We start from the raw sequence: 19,234 nt of genomic DNA on the forward strand, positions 1-19,234 counted from the left end.
GTACAAACACTAAAATGTAGGTGTGCTAATCACAAGCTGAAGTCCACCGCTACATTTAATTTTTTGTACATATATGTATGTTGTCTTCTGAAAGGACAAAAGTACACACAGCAAAAAAAGAGTTTGCAGAAGCTTTCTATGTCCCAAATGCTTCCAACAAGCTCTTAATCACAGAAAAATGAGAGATAAGTAAGTCGATGGATCTTCTCATGCTGTGAAATTGGGGGTAGGGTGTGGAATTCAACAACAGCATCCAGGTTTATTATGTTTATTCTAATATGGTTCAACTGTATAAATAAACTCTAAAGTTATAATTGCCATTTGAGGACCACAGTGATCTGCGTTGTCCTGATAAAGAAAATAAAATAAAAATTTATTTTACTTATCGCCTTCATGTGCCAACTCTAATGGTAAAGCAGGTCATATACAGTTACATTAAGCCAATAGTTGCACCTCATGAGCAAGGTAAAAGGACCACTGAGGTAACAATATATTTTAACTGCTGTAGTAACAAGTAGCAAAAAGTCTAGAGTTAACAACTGGAATAAAAGTCATAGCAATGCTTACATGCTTGATAAAATATATAGAGAGAACCTTTTAAATTAAATAGTAATGAAGTGAGGTCTCAGAAGGCAAATGCCTTTTTGTGTCAGAGAAATTAACTGTCTCTACTGAAGCATAGAATTAAAAATATTATTTTGGTAAGGAACATATTAAGAAGAAAAATTGTTGAAGATGCCTACATAAAAATATTGCTGAAAAGCATGATCATAATAATAAAGAAATGTTCCCTAACCTTGCTAAACAATATGAAGTAAATGCATATCTTGGCCACTATTCACACCCCAGAATCCCACTTAAATGCTACACGGTCATTTTAAAAAACAAATCACCAAGTCAGCAAAAAACCTAATGCAATATATGTTAAAAAAAAAACAACCTGACAGGTATGATTTGTAGGCATGCTTAAGATAATATTTGCAGAAGAATGGAGGTCATAGCGGATTGCAGGCTCCCAGCACTAAGACTGAGCTGCTCTTCCTTTATTAGAATCTGATTATTTCCTTAGCATCTAGCATAGAAATTGAATTTTACAGCGTGGATCGCCAACTTCATTGGTCTGAGCTGCTGTTTCAGAAACAGCAAGATTTTAATCCTCCCCAACATAACTAACAAAGGAAAAACCACCCTATGTCCCCAAGACAAGATTTATCCACAGACAGAACGCTTTCAAAGATCCTAGACTAAAAAGTAATTGCCAAAGTTAAAAAAATTCTAACTGCAAAACGCCTATGCTTTGGGCCATGAACCGCTATGGGAATGCGACCATGTTTATACATCGAAGTTTTTAATATATTGTTTGGTACTTTAGTGCAGTAATGCTAAGGACATCCATCACAGACCAGGCTCAGGCTGCGCAAGGCTTTCATTAGACAGGTAGCAAAGAGCCATGTTGTTCTGTCACTGCCCAAGGATAGGAGAGTCCTGCTTCCAGCACGGACCTTCCCTCTTCCCGTACACATGGCCTCTGTGGACAGAGCTCAGGAACGGAAACAAAACCTTTTCTGGGGTTGGGAAAGAGAATAGCGTTCACTCCAAGAGAACCTAATATAAGCCCCATAAAGCTCTTGGAATCACAAATCTTGATCAGTCAATACAGAAGTCCTCCACCACCACTCAAGTTCTTTGATCACATATATATTGGTTCCCAACTGCAGATGCCACTAGTTCTGTAAAGTTCTGTAAACTTTCCCATGAAGTTTTGTGTGTACGTGAACCTACTGCAACTCCAAGTCATCCAGATCACAATTCCCTTCATCTCCCATGTGGGCCATAGCTTCACAGAGCACATTCTGCAAGTGTTGGAAAAGGAAGCAGCTAACAAAGCAAACGGACCTTGAACTACCACCTCCCCTTCCTGAAAAGTGCGCACGTTAGTCATCTAAGCAAGTCTGACACAGTTTTTTCACTGAAGTTCGTGAGTAAGGTGGAGAAAATAGTTATCAGTCACGACAATGTTACTATTCTAAGCTTTTTTAGTCAACAGTTAAATGACAAAATTTCAGTTCATAACCCACTCTCCCAGGACAAGTTTATTGAACTGAATGTGTTTAGGATTAATCAAAGGCTCATTTAGTACTGAAGCCTTGAAATTGATTTTGAACATGTTCAGCACCACACAAGCATGAGTTTTGGCAACAGCACAGCTCTGTTTATTACTACTGCACAGCTTGAGACAACTCACTTCACTCCTCTGAACATGTGCTGCTTCTACCAGCCCTCAAGTGGTCTTGTCTCATTAAAAGTTTGTTTTTCAGAAAGCCTTGTACCACGTGTTTGTCCAGTGACCAACTCATTAGGTTCCTGATTTCACTGGGCCTCTCTAGGCATTGCTATAGATGTTAGTAATATTTAATTCCTCAAATCTGTATTCTTTTTAAAAAGAGATCAGCTATGTACATTGACTACTTCACCATTCTGACCTCCTTTAAGTCTCAGTGGATAATTATTTTTCATTCAGGATCTAAGGCCCCACAGCTACTGCTGGCCACGACCACTGAATGAGATAAGAAATTAGGAGTAACACACGGAGAGAAAAAAAAAAAAACCAAACCCCCATATTAAACTGTTAGCTATCAGTGATGCCTAATCCAACCCAAGAACCAAAAACTGTCCATGCTCTGTATTTTGGCCATATGTATTGTATGGATGGCAGACAAAATATATTGATCAACACCAGGCTGCTGTGATTTTAGGGAGGTAACTATAGTTATAGGGAACTAAATTTAGAAGCTGTTTCACTGCTGGCAAAACATATCAAGAGGTTTCCAATTTTTACTAAGAAAGAGATATAAATGATAGGTTTGTGTCACTTTCTAAAAAGAAAATGTTCTAGTAAGATGATGTAACGTGGAGATGGAATATGGACTTGACTTCCTTGGCAAGTTTCAAGGGTATGTGAGGAGCACTCACTTACTGCTGACCAAGTCAAATTCAAGTTATGAACAGCTTCAAGGAGAAAGCATTTTAAAATCTGAAGTTCTTGTTTAACTTTTCCTCTGGAGCTGCTCCAGCATAGAATTATAAGCAGGACTATTGATCCAAACAGACTAAGTTCACAGTTCACTTTTCTAGCACCTTGTTTTTAAATGTCAAGCTTATCTCACAAAGCTGCAGAAACATAGCTGCTAGCACTGCCTGATGCTCCATAAATCAGTCTATTTCTAGCACTAATTATCCCAAGAAGCTGTTATCTTCCATTTGATCTTCAGTATCAAGAAAGTATTTTCTTCAAAGGCTAACTTAACCGAAGAGTGTTCAGTGGGTGCCATATTTGGAGATAAAATGCATCTGTGTTACTTAAAGGCCACGTACCCTATTGGGCATTTTCAGTGAAGCCCCATTAACTCTCCTACAAGTTCACAGTGCTGTAAAAAAAGAAAAAAAGGAAAAAAAAACCCACCACAGTTACTTGTACTGAAGTGTAATCCCCAGAACAATAAAAGAGGAGGTAGCACTAAGCTAGACAAGTGTGAAAGGCTATGCATACAACCTAGTTACAAAACTTTCTCAGGCTGTTTCCACATCCAAAAGCTTGTCAGAGAAAGATCGAAGATTGCAATGACATGGTATTATAGTTATGCAGCTCACACAGCCACCCCTGCTGTGACCTGAAATGCACAAATAAACCCTTACGTCTTGATTGTCCAACATTTGCCATAGATGCCGTGGCTTGTCACTACCTGCAGGAATCAGAGCAGGATCTGCAATCGATTCAGAAGTGTCTAAAAGGATTTGTGAAATACAAATACACTCATGGGCGCTCCTCGCACATCACTCCTTCACCTGTGGACTTTGGCAGCACCGGCTATACAGCCAGCTTCCTCGCAAATTCCCACTTAACACAATGGGTTTCTAGGTTATAGCCTGGACACTGACAATGCCTTGCAGCAGAGCACATGACTACTTTTCCACACAGACCTGCAGGCTGAGCCCTTTGCTCTGCTGGGCCATGCACCCCACACCTCCCTTCCTGATCAACACTCAACCTGTCCCAGGCAGAAGCACTGGGCTGGAGCAGGATGAGCTTAGTTTCACACTCTTCCTGAACCTATGCAGAAATCAGCACCTTGCCTCGTTTAACCACAATAATCCCAGGTTGACTAAATAAAAATCTCACTTTCCTGGTTTTTCAGAGAATAACATGTTAGACTAATCAAACTTTACTGCTCAACAGGTATCCATCTGAATCACTGCAAAGAAGCAGAGGGAACAGTGGTGTCTGACAGTTATTTCTGATGTCATGACTGACTGACAGGGATTGTAGATGGAGAACAGGCTGTTCTGACTGCTGTTGCCAGCAGCAAACAGCAGCGTCCTTCCTTTAGGTGCCTGCATGCCTCCTCAGTTCGAGCTCATCAAATCCCACCTTCCAAAGTTACTGCAGTACTAGGGAAATAAGGTTATCACTGGTTTGAGAACCACTTTGCTCAGGAAAATTAGTAGGTAAGTAGTACTTGATAAGTAATCCAAAAAAACCACACACAGTAATCTATCACATTAATCCCTATTTCTCATACTTGGGAAGTATTTTATGTAACAAGTACTATCCAATACATCAACTTTTCATGGCACAGCTGTTGGGAAAAGTGCAATTCGGTGCACTCAAAACTGTACATACATCACAAAACTAATCCTGCAAGGTCAGCTACTACTTTGCAACAGCAACAGGATCACAGTTACATGGAAGAATACGGAAAAGGCGGCAACAGTCAACCTCCAAGTTGTATGCATACCCAAAATAAACGTAATCTCAGGTATAGGACTAACTCATCCTTTTCACTGTTGTCACAGCTGCTAGCACATTGACAATATTTATAACACCCTATACCAAATGTTGCAGGACAAGAATTTGGTAGCAATTCTGCAATCTCTACATTCATATACTGAACAACCTGCATTTTTTGTTGCAAACTGGGCCTAGAATCAGCAGGCAGATTATCACTTACAAAAGGATCTACTGAATTTACTGTTCAAATCCATGATAAGCAATGAAGTATTTATTCTGCAAGAGTAGTTTTTTATGTTGTAACCACATTCAGCTGTTACTATCCCACTGAACTTCTATGTAACACAAAAAAATATTGCACGACTATGGGGGGTGGGGACAAGTAAACTAGTTATAGTTAGATAATCAGTGGCTGATGCTCTGGCCACCTCAGATGGCCATTACAGGGTGCCCCTTTCACCTCAGCAGCAGCAATCAGCTACAGAACATGCCTACATGACATACATTAGAAAGGTCAGTTTAGCCCCACTTCGCCCTCACCCCAGATGTCTGCCATTTTCCATGACAAGCAATCAAAGCGGGGAGGGAAGGAAGGATGTAAGGGCTCTGAATTTTGCAGGGCCCACAGTTTATAGAAGTTGGACACCACAGCTAGTTGACCAGGGTCTCCCAGGTCTCACTACACTCCTTTGGGTGAAGGCCTGGTATCTCCCAAATGGTAAGTTGCTGCACTTGGCAGTCACCTGCCTGGCACAACATGCCATCAATCAGCTGATCCACAGCTCTTTCATGATGCGTGAGGCACATTTGGGGCTCAACAGGCAGAAGGCAACAGGCCTTCTCCCACCTGGCTCTGAACCCCTGGCATCTCCCTTTCCCTGGAAGATCCCACCCCTCCAGAGACAGCAGCTCACTGAACTGGGAAATGAGCAACAGCGGTGTGCCAGGAGGTAGTACCTCCCTCAAGGAGGTAATCATCATCTGGTCAGCAGGCTTCACGCTGTCCCCAGGAACTTACCAGCAGCAGTGATACCAACTCTGAATGCAGCCAATCTCCAAAAGTAGCAGTGGGAAAATATCTAAAAGAAAAACGTGGCAGTTGGGTACATTCTTATACCACCTGCTGATACTGAGCACTGCCCAGTCTCGCTTGAAACTCTTAAGTACCTAGATCCTGACCAGGCTTGTAACAAAAGCAATCGTACCTCTGGATCCTGCCACTAGTCAAAGCAGCCACCGCGACAGTTTGCTTAGCTAAATCCTGACGAATGTAGCTGAAGGAGTCCATGATAAAAGCCATTTTTGAGAACTGTGCAAGTCTTAGCCAATGATCAGCATGAGATGGCGTTTGTTCAGATGGGGCAGGGAGGTATCTTCAATGAAGGTAAGACATTTCAGTGGTGAGAGTTAGGGACAAAGAAGCACAGTATGAAGTACATGACATGAAAAAGTAAGGATTCATATATCCCTAAGGAAGCAGAAGGAAAACATACGGTTCAGGAATGTACGCCGGCTCCTCAGCTCCCTAAACCAGTCTGGCAATCCCAGCATTGAGCAGCCAGGGAGTGAGCTGCAGAGATGGCTGCATGTTCCCAGGAAGATCTCCAGTAACAAAATTAGCTGGAACCACTTTAATGGAAAGGTCTGTCATAAAATACCAGCTTGTGGAGAGCAAAGCCCTTCACAGCAGAATGGTATCTTTGATGAAAGCATATTTCCAAATGCTAAAAAGCACAATTTAAAAACTGTAAACAAACCTAAACTCTTTTTAGTATTAAACATTCTAACATCTCTCTTGAAAATGGCTCATTACATAACAGGAAATGAAAAAGGGTGAGGTATCAAAATCTGAACAAAACATTTTAGTTCAAAATGTAAGCTTTCAGAATTTTGCTTCATAAGCAATTGACTTTTGTGAGTGGGTGTTTATTTCATGCTGGAACAAGATATTTTTGTTGCTGTATTCTTAAAGCAGAATTTCCCTCAAAGTGAGGATTCCACGTTCTGTACTGCTCTAAGCTCTAGTTCTTGCTATCTTTTGAATTTGATATTCTGCAATGGCACAGACCACAAGAGAATATCAGTAAAAGAAGATGGCAGTCAGCTGAAGTATTTTTAATAAGCCAGCCAAGGTCTTCTATAGACTCACACACCAGCCAGCTTTCTGGGGCTAGCACAGATCATCCTGAAGAGCTGGCTGGAGACAATGAAGTGGGGTGGTCCCTCCTGTAGGGCTTTCCAATGTTACTTCTCATCAAGTGATGAAAGATGTCAAAATTCCTTACCTACAAGATCCATACTCGGTGTGCACATCCCATCAGCAGCACAACTACACTTTAAGCCTAGGAACTTACTTGGTAGCTCTCTAGAACAACATCCCATGAGGGGCAATGGACCAGCACAGTGCTGTACCAGAATTTTACTGACTTGCCGATCTGTTAGACCACTTCCTCTCACACTGCTTCCCTGAGTCTCAGCATCCTGGCTGCACCACTCAAAGACCAGTTCCAATATAATATTCTCATCAAAAGAAAGCACCCATGGAACTCACTACCTGACAACACCCCAGGATTATTCAGATAGTGATTAGCTGTCAGCCTTTAACAAAGAGGTGACACTTTTCATGTGGGTCACTTCCAAAGCTGTGTAAAATACTATGACAGCAAACTCCAAGGCATTTAAAAACAAGAATCATTGCCCTTGCAAAGCTTCACCATCTTGATCAGTGTTCCACACTGCTGGTATTATGCCTGATAACAGTCGCTTTTCTTTCTCCTAAACTCACTAAGAAATATCCAGAATACACAAACTAATTTACATTAGCAAGTGCTAAACATGCATGACACACACCTACTCATTGAAACATTTCTCCATGACTTGGCACACAGCAATGAATGATGCTGTTTACAGTCCTTCTCCTCCAAACATAGTGTTAAAAGCAATTAGTCCTTCTCAGCTCATGGTCCCAGTGCAATGGAATAAGCTTTCAGATTTCCCAGAATCTTGGCTGGCTGAAGCAAAATGAAATATGATCAAACAGCATTTAATTTTGTATTCACCGCTATAGGTGGCTCTTTCAAAGAGTTCTCCAGTAATCTTTTTAAGCATCACACAATTTATTAATAATGCTGGATAACAACAAACAAGTCAGTTAAGAATACACTTACATCTAGAGTCATTTTTCCCACTGAACCAAGCTCTGGCATCCCTAAATACAGTTCTCTCCTTTCCTAACGTCCCATTACTTCACTCCTTACAAACCAGCACATGACATAAAACAAATTATAAAATCCTTGCTAACCAATCCTCAGCCCACCTCCACATCTTGAGTCATAAGTAACAGAGGAAGCCTTCACTCTATGCAGCATAACTAACAGTTTGATGAAAATAGCAATAATTAAAAATCAATAGCAATATTGTATTTATTTACACATGTATTACTACAAGTTGCGCAGGAGTGTCAATCTGCTTGAGGGTAGGAAGGCTCTGCAGAGAGATCTGGACAGGCTGAAAAAAATGGGCCAAGGTCAGTTGTACAAGGTTTAACAAGGCCAAGTGCCCAGTCCTGCACTTTGGCCACAACCACCCCATGCAACACTATCGGCTTGGGGAAGAGTGGCTGGAGAGCTGCCTGGCAGAGAAGGATCTGGGGGTGCTGGTTGACAGCTGGCTGAGCATGAGCCAGCAGACTGCCCAGGTGGCCAAGAAGGCCAACAGCATCTGGGCTTGTATCAGCAATAGTGTGGCCAGCAGGAGCAGGGAAGTGATTGTGCCCCTGTACCCGGCCCTGGTGAGGCCGCACATTGAATACTGGTTTGGGTTTTGAGCCCCTCAGAAGGACATTGAGGTGCTGGAGCGTGTCCAAAGAAGGTCAACAAAGCTGGTGAAGGGTCTGGAGAACAAGTCTTATGAGGAGCAGCTGAGGGAACTGGAGAAAAGGAGGCTGAGGGGAGACCTTATCACTCTCTACAGTTACCTCAAAGGGGGTTGTAGTGAGGTGGATGTTGGTCTCTTCTCCCAAGTAATAAGCAACAGAACAAGAGGAAACTGCTTCAAGCTGCATCAGGGGAGGTTTAGATTGGATATTAGGAAAAATTTCTTCACTGAACAAGTGGTCAGGCATTGGAACAGCTTGCCCAGAGAGGTGGTGGAGTCACCATCCCTGGAGGTATTTCAAAGACGTGTAGACATGGCACTTCAGGGCATGGTTTAGGAGGCATGGTGGTGTTGGGTTGATGGTTGGACTTGACGATCCTAGAGGTCTTTCCAACATTAATGATTCTATGATTCTAAAGAAAATTGAGCCTACCTTTGGCAACAGTTTAAACAAACTTATGATGACTATCCCATTTTCAAGCTCATTATCCTGTTTCCTCCATTTCCCCACCAAAAGGCTTCAAAGGACAAAAGATCAGGTAGAAGTAAATTAAGAACAATTGCTTAGGAAAAACAAGAAGTAGCCACAAGTGACGTTTCTTAGTTATGCATTTCAAAAAGCCACAGCATCAATTTAAAGGATCAAATTCATTAGCACCCACAAAGAGTAGAGACTAGTAATGTAACCAAGCACACAAATACAGATAACAGGAAAGCTACTGAACTGAAACATGCAGCCAATTGAGTCATTTGGGGATGACTCACATGAAATCAGATTCCATAAGAAGTAAACCTCCTATTTTCACGTCAAAGGAGGAATGCACTTTTGATAGATCAATTAAATAGTTACTGCTATAAAAAGTTACTGAAGCAGATTCATCTGGCTTCAAACATCAGAGCTACTGAGTTAAACTTAAAATGTATTACCCAAACACCCTGAAAAATGAGACATGGTTTTCTAAATGAATGACCTGTTTCACATCCACTTGGAAATCTACATTAGGGTTGGAGATGAACGCAGCAAGTGTATGACAGTCTCTCTTTTAATTGCAAATACAACACTGGAAATTGCACAGACATCAATATTTTAATTTTTAATATAAAACATCCTCCTCTTTAACATATATTTCAGATATTAAAGTGAGGAACATGAAAAGCAAGTACAAGCTTAAAACTTGGCCCCTAATTTGTAACAGTGGAGATTTGGGTGGGGCAGGAGGCTGTAGAGCAAAATTGCCACAGTAGCAGCATTCGCTGAGCAACTCAATTCTTCATAGAGAAATAAAAAAATTAAACCAGAGCAATTGAGGTGTTCCAGGTTAAAGCGTATTTATACAACTGCAAAAGTACATCAAACTACTGGGATGCGAGTGGAAAAAGACAGATAAGCCACATGCTTAATTTGACCTGCATGAATTATTCCACATGTATACAAGTGTTTGCCCAATGTTGTGAGACATCTGATCCAGAGTGACAATCAAATCGGTATTAGCTGTGTTAGCAGTACACAGCATATTGTATTAAAGCTGTTCTTACACCTTTAATCAAAGTTTCATCCTATGAACTAAAATTTGTGAATGTCTGCCTTGGCTTTACAATAAATGTTGAGGGAAGAGGAGGGATGGAGAAGACAGGTGCGCAGGTATGTGCAGGAAAAAGACAATGAAGAACATATGAAAGAGACCAAGGAACAATGCGAGGAAAACTAAAAGATGGAGAGCAGTCTGACTGAGAGCCAGTGGTAGACACTGCAGGGCAGACAAAACATAGGAAGGGGAAAAATGGAACAGGGCTGAAAAGTCTGATATTTAAAGACTGGGATCAAGTGAGAAAAGCTAATAAAGAGTTAGGAAGGGGGGGGGGGAAGTGGAAGATGGGACAGGACACACAGATGCAGCAGGACTGGAGGGAAGGAATGAGGAAAGAGGAAGCAGAGGTTTAGTCTAGATGCATGAGTACTTTTGCCTACGTAAGTTGCACTTATCCAGAGACACCTGATGATGGTGATCTTGCCCAGTTCTCTCCTACCCAACTCATAAAACGACATCATCAAGCAGGGCTTTCCCAGTTTCCTCTGGGTGAGTTCCATACCCTGTGAGGAGAGTTGATGCTACACAGTAACGCGTTCTCAGAAGCTGAGGAGACTTCATAGCCCAGTCTTCTACCAGGAAACTCTGTCCATCCCCTGGGAACACACATGGTACCTCTCTGTGCCCAGATCATGCCAGTTTGTGTTGAGTGCATCCTAACTGGATAGAAAGCCAAAGAGATCACAAGTATTGCTAATAAGTCTATACATAAACTTCTGAATTTCTGTAGGTAGATTCCAAAGCATTCAGCTCAGTCAGGAGCTTCTGATTAACCTCCACAGCCATGTAGGAATAAATGATCCCAGTTATAATTAAGAAGCCACTTGTCACCATTTTTCAACTGCTTCACACAGGGAACCTAATACTTCCTTTGTGAACAACATTTGTTTGACAGCCTGTATCTGACTTTAAATCTTTTAATCCAATTACTACCTGACCACATTTGTAAAGCGCTTCCCTTCACGTTTAAGGAAAGGATATGAAAGCCACCAACCTGTGAAAAATCAGATATACTCTACCTCTGCACAAAATAAAATATTCTGTCTCCCTCTACTGGCTCTGCATTAAATCAAACCAGGAAGAGAAAAACTAGAAAGCTAATGTTTATTGTCATCCTAGAGAATTCTATATAGGAGTCAGTGCTGAAATAGCAGAATACTTATCTTTAATCTTAGTTTCTAAACAAGTATTACAACAGAGAATACTAAGGCCTTTCTGAACACAGCATGAGACTCATTTAAAGTCATTATAGGTACATAGCACCATAGCTACACAGCAGCAAATTAACAATCTTTGTGATATTTTCTACTTAAATTATTTCTATTAAAAATACAAGACAATATTAATGAACTTTCTCTTAATATAGCTTCATCTTATTTTATATTGAATCAAATTTAAGCTTGCTTCCAGCCAGACTGTTACAACTGAGCTGCATGATTTTACTTATAAATAATTTATAGATAATACATATTTTTAAAAAAAATTAAAATGCAAGCAATCAAAATTTCTGATTCAAGGAACTTCTTGTTTGCAATTTGATCAGGCAAAATATATTTAGTAATATAAGGAAGCTGTCACTATATAAAATACAGACAGAGAGAAAAGAATGAGATGTCTTGCATATTATTTAGATAAGAGCTGCAAAACCTTGATTTATTTTTTTCCTGAATTCTGCTTTTCTCAAATGATATAATTAAGCGCATAAACCACTCTGCTTTCTAAGGTGGATCTGAAATAGTTCACAATGCTACAGAACACACTTATAATCTTGTTGCTCCAAATAAGTTAAAATCACAAGAGTAAGAGAAATGTGTGCCTAGAAGCCGTGTTTGCTATCAGGCCATCACTGTGATGTCTCTCTTACTGTTTTTCTTCATTGGAGTATTGTATTTAAATTTAGCTAAAAAAGCGTTACTAAAATGAAACTGGCCAGTCATATAGCTTAAAGTACAGCGCAGTGTACTGCTTTTAGCATGTATCCGACAGAACAATTTATCCTCTCTCAGCAGAGCCGTAGCCATTCATGCTTCTGACAAAAACCCATTTCACTCTGCAGTGAATTTTGTTTTCTATGGTAATACCTATTTGTATGCAAAACATGCACCACCTACCAGGGATAAGGGTCAACAGCATAATGAAAAACACGGTAAGTTACAAAGTCGTCCCTGGCATCTGTTTGTTCCTCCACATTTACTCTATCCATTCAGCATTTCAAATGCTGCAGGTGCTGTGCTGGGTATTGAAGCACAAGGAAGCCAGACACGAGCTTCCAAAGCTGCCAGAGGGCCCTGCCTCTTCTGTGCGCTGCGCAGAGACCAAGAACCAGCGAAGGTCAAAAACTGATCCATACACAGCTCTCTGTGTGGTCTGCAAAACTTGCAGATGCTGAACACACACAGTTTTAAGCATACAGTTTTTTAAACAGTGCCTGGTTTAGTCTGCTTCGACAGAGGAAAACATGATAGACGCTTCATCAGAAAATAAGGGATCAATTAATCAGCCCTGTAATTTCCTAACTGCAGTTACCACTAGGGGTGAATTTGTCAGACAGTATGCAAAAAGGGTCTGACAAAGCCAGAATTATCCATCAAGACAGAATTTCCATCTTTTCCTGAAACAGTTGTTTGCAATTGGTCTGTAAAGATGGCTTAAAGGTAGCATTCAAACATCGGAATGTGAACTTAACGTTAATTTGAAACTAGAGTTCTGCCTCTACATAGAGATTTCATTATATATGGGGGGAAAAAACTACCAGTGTGACAATAGTATAAACATACCATGAAACACTATACAGATCAGTTGAAGAATCACTTATATTTTGAAATATTAGAATGATAACACAAATCCAAGAAATCCAAGAAATTTGCCACTAAAAAAACCCCCCATACTTTAAAAGGAAAATATTTTAACAACTTCTCCATACTTACTTGATAAAGATTTTAGTACTACAGGGTATCATAATATTAATGCTGTACCTGAAAGCACATTATAAAGCTTTATGGCACATAACATTATATTGCAAGTACATACTGTCATCAGAAAAACCTGGGACAACAAAAACTTCTACAAATTAATAATAATGTTTTGAATATTTGAAAATGAGAGGGTAGTCTACAGAAAACCTAGTTTCCAAGGGCTTTAATAAGCAGGAAATCTCTCTTACATTTTGGGGTGGAGGGGAAGGTATGCATTTGTTAATGTTCCACCACATTAACTCTTCATTTTTTAAAGTTAAAAGAGGAGAAAATAGATCTTTCCACTGTTAGCATACTAGTTTTGCCGAGACTTTAGGACTTAACTACACACTTAGCAGCTCACTTCTCAAGCCACTCTAAGCAATCACCGTCTCCTGTGCATCTACCACTTCGACCACCCTCTGCAGAAACTGGAAACGGAAAAAAAGAATTACCTTACTGGATCAGCTCTCTGATTTGACTCGTTATATCAAATACAGGGGTTCCTACTACTACTAGACAGGAAATAGTACAAAGGTTGGAGGGAAGAAGACCAGTTCTGCCTGCCTTTGGACAGCTGTTGATCAAACATTGCCTCAAAGGCACAATTACCCGGAAATTTAAAGTTGTACAACCTACAGCAAAAGCTTATTCCTGCATCCTCTGTACAGTGCTAGCACAGTTATATTGAGCAATAAAAACATAGTCTCAATATATTCCAAAGGAACTGAAGTTATCGGAAGTCATTCAACAAATCCCAGTGGCTTTGCATTACATCTTAATGCGAGAAATAACTAAGTTGTAGGTGCCCCAGAACACATATATCTGGATTTTCAGAGATGTAAGCTGAAAAGTAGTGCTAGGTAAACATGCTATATTAATAATAAAAATATCCTACTTCAAGACATGTAATATACAAACCCACACATAGTCTTCAAAAACTTGCATGCACATGCATGGATATTAGCCAATAAACTGCATTACTTTGAAAATTCAGCTACCTCAGTGGTTACTAGCGCATTTTAAACATAATGCCCCATTAATTTAAGTGCAAAGTGGTACCTGAAATTTGTAAAAACACATTCATATTTAGGATTAAATCTTGTATCCTTTTCAGACAACAGGTTTTTACCTAACAAATTAGCCTGGGATGCTCACACCTTCAGAATTTGTAGTCAAATCCTCTAAATACTTAAACATGCAAAATTCAAGTAGTCTCATTTAAAAGGAGACTACAGTATATGCTTAAGTGTTAACAGCACCAAGGACTCAATTATCAAGCTTGTGTTGAAAAAGAGTAGGTGGGAAGAAGAAATATGCCTACGCAGCGCATGACAGCCAAGAAGTTTCATGCTAGGTTTAAGTAAAACAAAGGAACACTTTTAGGCGCTTAAAAACTTAAGTTTCACAGTAATAGACAAACCCTTAACTGAACTACATGAGCACATGCCACTACAGTAAGATTCTTTCAATAAAATTTTCACATGCACCTCAAAGCTCCTACAGGCATTTTTGTGAAAAGACCATGCTTTTTTTACTGTACCTGAACATTTCTGTACCTGTCACGCTGCATGTTAATGAAAAAATAAGACAGGGAACGTTAGGTTATTTTCACACGTCCTTTCTAAAGACATAATTTCTCTTTATTTTTACATACGACATCACATGCAGTTTCACTTTAGCAGAACTAACAAAAGCACTTCAGCCTGTCTTTAGATGACAACTTTGCCAAGTCAAATAAAAAGGTTTCACTGTGCTGGAAGAAAAGGCTAAACAATTAAAGACCAACACTTCTCCTCTTCCCCATGCATTCCCTCTGAAATCCCCAAAGTGGGGAAGTGGGTTTGTTTTGACTTATACTCCTCGTCTTAAATCAACTTGATAGAAAGGAGTTACACACTACTAACAATACTCTGGGAAGACAATTGCATATGCTGTCTGTAGTTTCCAGCGACAAAAATTTCCACTTCCAGCATCTCCCATATAAAAGCACACAGTTAAATACAGCATGCATGCTAAAAAATTCAACTCGGGCTTTTTGTGAAATAAAGCTGAAAAAGCCTGGCAGACCACGTGCGGTAAGGGTGCCGTACCAATGCACAGAGCTGAGGCTACGGCAGCATGCCTGGTCGAGCTAGCTGGGCTTTGCTGGTTCCCAGATGCCACTGACATCACTGGAAGTCAGTCATATCTAAGGAATAGCATAGCCTGGACTCCCGAGTTTAAATCAAATGCAAGGGCTTAACTGAAATACTGCACACATTAATGAAATAAACTACTTACACTAGTACGCATGTACAAGTACTTACGTCGTTTCTGGGAAACCGCTTGTAAACAAGCTGTGACAATATCGCAGTTCTTCTGGACTTCATGTACAAGCCTGTCTTTCTGCTTCAGAAGACGAAGCAACTTTGCTGATTGAACAGAAATTCTGTAATTCAGTTCTCGTTTTATAGTTGTTAATTCATTGACATCTGCCGATAAGCAGAGAAAATAATTTCAGTCCAGGTCAAAACAATCCTAAACAGCTTACTGTACTTGACATGCAGAGTGATTTGCCCCACGGACATTTACATACACATTTCTATAAATTACAAGTTCTATTGACTGGGACAACTATCAATTATAAACATTTTTGGGATCTAAGCCAGAGCCTTTAATTTTCTTTTACACCAAAGTACTTCAACTTGCTGCCCAGTGTATGAATCCTAATAATTATACTAAATAATTATAATAAATAATATATGGTAGCATATATATATATTTATTATAGACAATAATTATAAATTGGAAACATTGTGAAAGATGGAGCCAGAATATGCCTATAGTATTGCAACCAGGAGGTATTTTTTAAATAAAGTACCTTCCAGAAGCTGCTTGTAGAAGATATGCATGGGGAATAAAAGCAAACAATAACAGGCAAAGGAAAATGTTCAGGAAGCTGCCTTTGAAGCTACAAATGCAGCCACAGGATGAGCTCTAAGTGGGAAACTCTTTCCACTGACATGCAAACACAGTGGCTTCAGTCATGGCCTCAACTATTTCCACTGGTCAGTCACAGCGCCACCAGATCCCCTTAGCTCACCAAAACATCTCAGCTTACGTCTAACATTCCTGTTGTCCTTTATGTGGTGAGCTTCAGGTCCAGGAGAAAAGAGGGTTGTTGGGCACATACCTTAAGTCCATTAAATTGGTTTTTGAGTCCTCTGCTCTGTTCTCAGAGGCCCACCCCACCAGTGAAAGCTTGGGCCTTGCCTATTAGGCACTGACCTCTTCAGCTCTTCCCTGTAATAGCCTGGTACAACTTGCCACCCCCATCTAAACAGCCTTCTGTTCCCTGCGGCTAAATTTTCAAATCCTATCACTTTCAATCCAACTGCACGTCCCTGATGCTGGAAGAAAAATCAATCCAAAAAATCCATACTTTAGTAACCTGATCCAATGAGAAAAGTATTTATGCATCCAGGAAAAGCTACTATTAGTGGGATGGCAAACAGCTCAGCTCGTACAGCAAAACTTTTTCAATAATTGTGGAGATCTTAAAGACAAGGACAAATTAGGCTGAAACGACAATCAATCATGGGATAGTAAAGAGCAACGAAAAACTGTGAGGGCAGGGAGCCACTGGTAAAACAGTCCTGTATTTTGTAGTTTCTACCCTGTTTCAGCACCTGCTGCTCAGTTGGCACTCCCAACACTGGTACCAGGCAAGGTGATTTAAAACCACATCTGTGGATTCTGAGAACAAAAAAAATAAGCTGTATTCCTACTGACTTATACAGTCACCACAGAAGTCATGAGCTGAATTTTATTCTTCCCCACTCATGCCAGTTAGCTGTCCCAGTAAGAACAATTAAATCTGCAGCAAAATTAATGAGTTTAAATTCTACAAAATATATTCCCAAACAAGCAGATTTCCTGCTGAGTCCCAGGTTGCCACAGGACACCCAGAACAACTTGAGCTGCATCCTGTAACATCAGATGGCGTATCACCTCATTTAGAAGCCAGACACAGAAGCAGAAAGCTGTTTGCACAGGTCTGAAAAACAGGCACATTTATTTACCTCGTGCTTTTTAACCTTGTTGAAACCAAGGATAAGATTTAAGATCAGGAGACAAGAGACCTTTGAACAGCCCTCCTCATCCGGTCAACCTGGAGTTGCAAGTCTCATTCTTTCACGAACGTGCAGTGTCACAGCTACTTAGCTTTCATAAGAATTCTTTGATAGTTTCATTTAGATTTTGGTTAGTGGACCATTGCATTTGCATTTTTTTATTACACCTTTTTTTTTCCCTGGAAGACATGCTTACCTGTAAATAAGCTTTACAATTGTCAGGTTTAGTTTAAGTTCACTATAACTAAAAGGAGCTGAAAAAACCCAACTACCTCTTATGACACAGTGTATGTAGCATCTCTTCTAGCTTAAGAAAAAAGGGACCTAGCTTAAAAATAAAAAAAGAAAGAAACCAATCATTGATTCATTACTGTAAAGGAAAAAAAGCACTGAGCTTATGGAAGCACAAAAGCTCATGCAATCTGTCACAGAAACCCTAGTAGCAGGTGACCCCATTTTTGCTCCCACTACACCTAAAACAAAAGAGGGACGGAGCAGCAGAGAAGGCCTCGGTCTGAAGGAGGTATCAGCTAACCCTGCACGGGAACCTTCTGGGAGAGACTGCCATGCATAAAGGCTGCCAGAACAAATGAAGAGAGATACATACATATATATAGGCGTGTGTGTAGGCAAGAAGCAGGAGAGAGAGGACTGTCACTTTTAAGCAGGGCTCCCTTGCAGGCGAGGCGAGAGGCGCAGCTCCCAGGGTAGGGCAGGGTCAGGCCATACCTTTCAGCCGCAGGTACCTGACCTGGCTCGGCCGCCGCTGCTGCTGCAGCTCCCGCAGGACGCGGGCGTGGGCGCTGCCCGAAGGGGCGGCCGCCTCCGCGGCGCTGTAGAGCTCGGTAAGCAGCCCGCTCACCAACGACGAGGTGCGGCTGCACCGGCCGCTGCGGGGACCCTCTTCCTCGTCCTCCTCTTCTTCCTCAGCCAGGCTGTCAGCGCTGCTACCCGCCCTACCGCCTGAGCCGGCCTCCCGCACCTCCATCTTGCGGTGCCGCTGCCGGCAGCGCCGGGTTCCGGTCCCGGCCCGTTCCACAACGACAGGCGGGAGGGGGGTGTTGGCGGGAGAGCCCAGCCCGGCGGGACGCTCCCCCGCAGGCAGGAGTGCCACGCCCGCCTCGACTCCCTCCCCACGCACCGCGCGGCGTGGTAGAGGCCGGCGGCGGGCGGGGACGTTGCACCTGCGGAGGGGCGGGGGGGGCCCGGTGCGGCCTTCCCCCCCCCCACGGCGGGAACCTCTGGGGCCGGCTCCGAGGCTGCGGCAAGGGTCACCCTCGTCCCGCTGTCCGTCCCGCTCCCTGGCTCCGGGTCAGCCCCGAGCGGCTGTGTGGGTCTCTCCCCCCAGAGGGAGGCCGAGGGGAGGGCGTGAGGAAGCGTAGGGCAGAACTTTGTGTAAGCGCGAGGCCGTAACGGTGCTGCCGTGAGTCACCGTAAAGCAACGTATAGAGCAGAGCGAACGACCGGGTCTATGCGGCCACCCGGGGTTTAGCTGGCGGAGCCATGCCGCTGCCACACCGGGCGGTGCCCGGAGCCCGTGCGCCGAACGAGGCCGCCGTTGCTGCCGCCTCCCCCGGCAGGCCTTAATGAATCATAGGCTCTTACAGCTGGAAGAGGCCTCTAAGGCGCAGTATTTCACAACTAACGAGAGCCCCGTGCGTTCTCGGCTGCCGGCGGTGCCCGCGGCGGCACCGTAGCGCCGGGAAGGAGGGCGGCGGGGTCGAGACCCCGCCCCGCCCCGCCTGAGGGACCGCCCCCTGCTCCCGCCCCCATGGCAACGGCCTCTCTGGGGGCGCGGCCTCGCCGGAGGGGGCGGGGCCTCTCCCGGCCACCGGGGCCGCCGGGGCCACGTGACGACGACGCTCCCCGCCCCCCCCCTCCCCCCCCGCCGCTCTGCCGGGTCATATGCCG

The 19,234-nt window shown here is 42.4% G+C and overlaps 1 protein-coding gene across 7 annotated transcripts in view; it reads right to left on the reverse strand.

Moving 5' to 3' along the window:
* The window catches only part of TBC1D30 (TBC1 domain family member 30), a 58,250-nt gene extending 39,492 nt beyond the window's left edge, over positions 1-18,758 (reverse strand). Inside the window, exons 1-2 of one of the 7 annotated variants that reach the window (XM_075080897.1) lie at positions 18,053-18,758; positions 15,518-15,682 (exon numbers count right to left, since the gene is read on the reverse strand). In XM_075080897.1, the coding sequence (XP_074936998.1) occupies positions 15,518-15,682; positions 18,053-18,311 (424 nt within the window). In that variant the 5' untranslated portion in view covers positions 18,312-18,758. Of the gene's footprint in view, positions 1-13,663; positions 13,748-15,517; positions 15,683-18,052 lie in introns of those variants that run through there. The other 6 variants (XM_075080896.1, XM_075080894.1, XM_075080895.1 and 3 more) reach the window with 6 other exon arrangements.
* Between the last annotated feature and the right edge of the window lie 476 nt (positions 18,759-19,234).

The sequence above is a fragment of the Phalacrocorax aristotelis genome, chromosome 1 (assembly GCF_949628215.1).
Source record: "Phalacrocorax aristotelis chromosome 1, bGulAri2.1, whole genome shotgun sequence".
In the NCBI taxonomy this organism is placed as follows: Eukaryota; Metazoa; Chordata; class Aves; order Suliformes; family Phalacrocoracidae; genus Phalacrocorax; species Phalacrocorax aristotelis.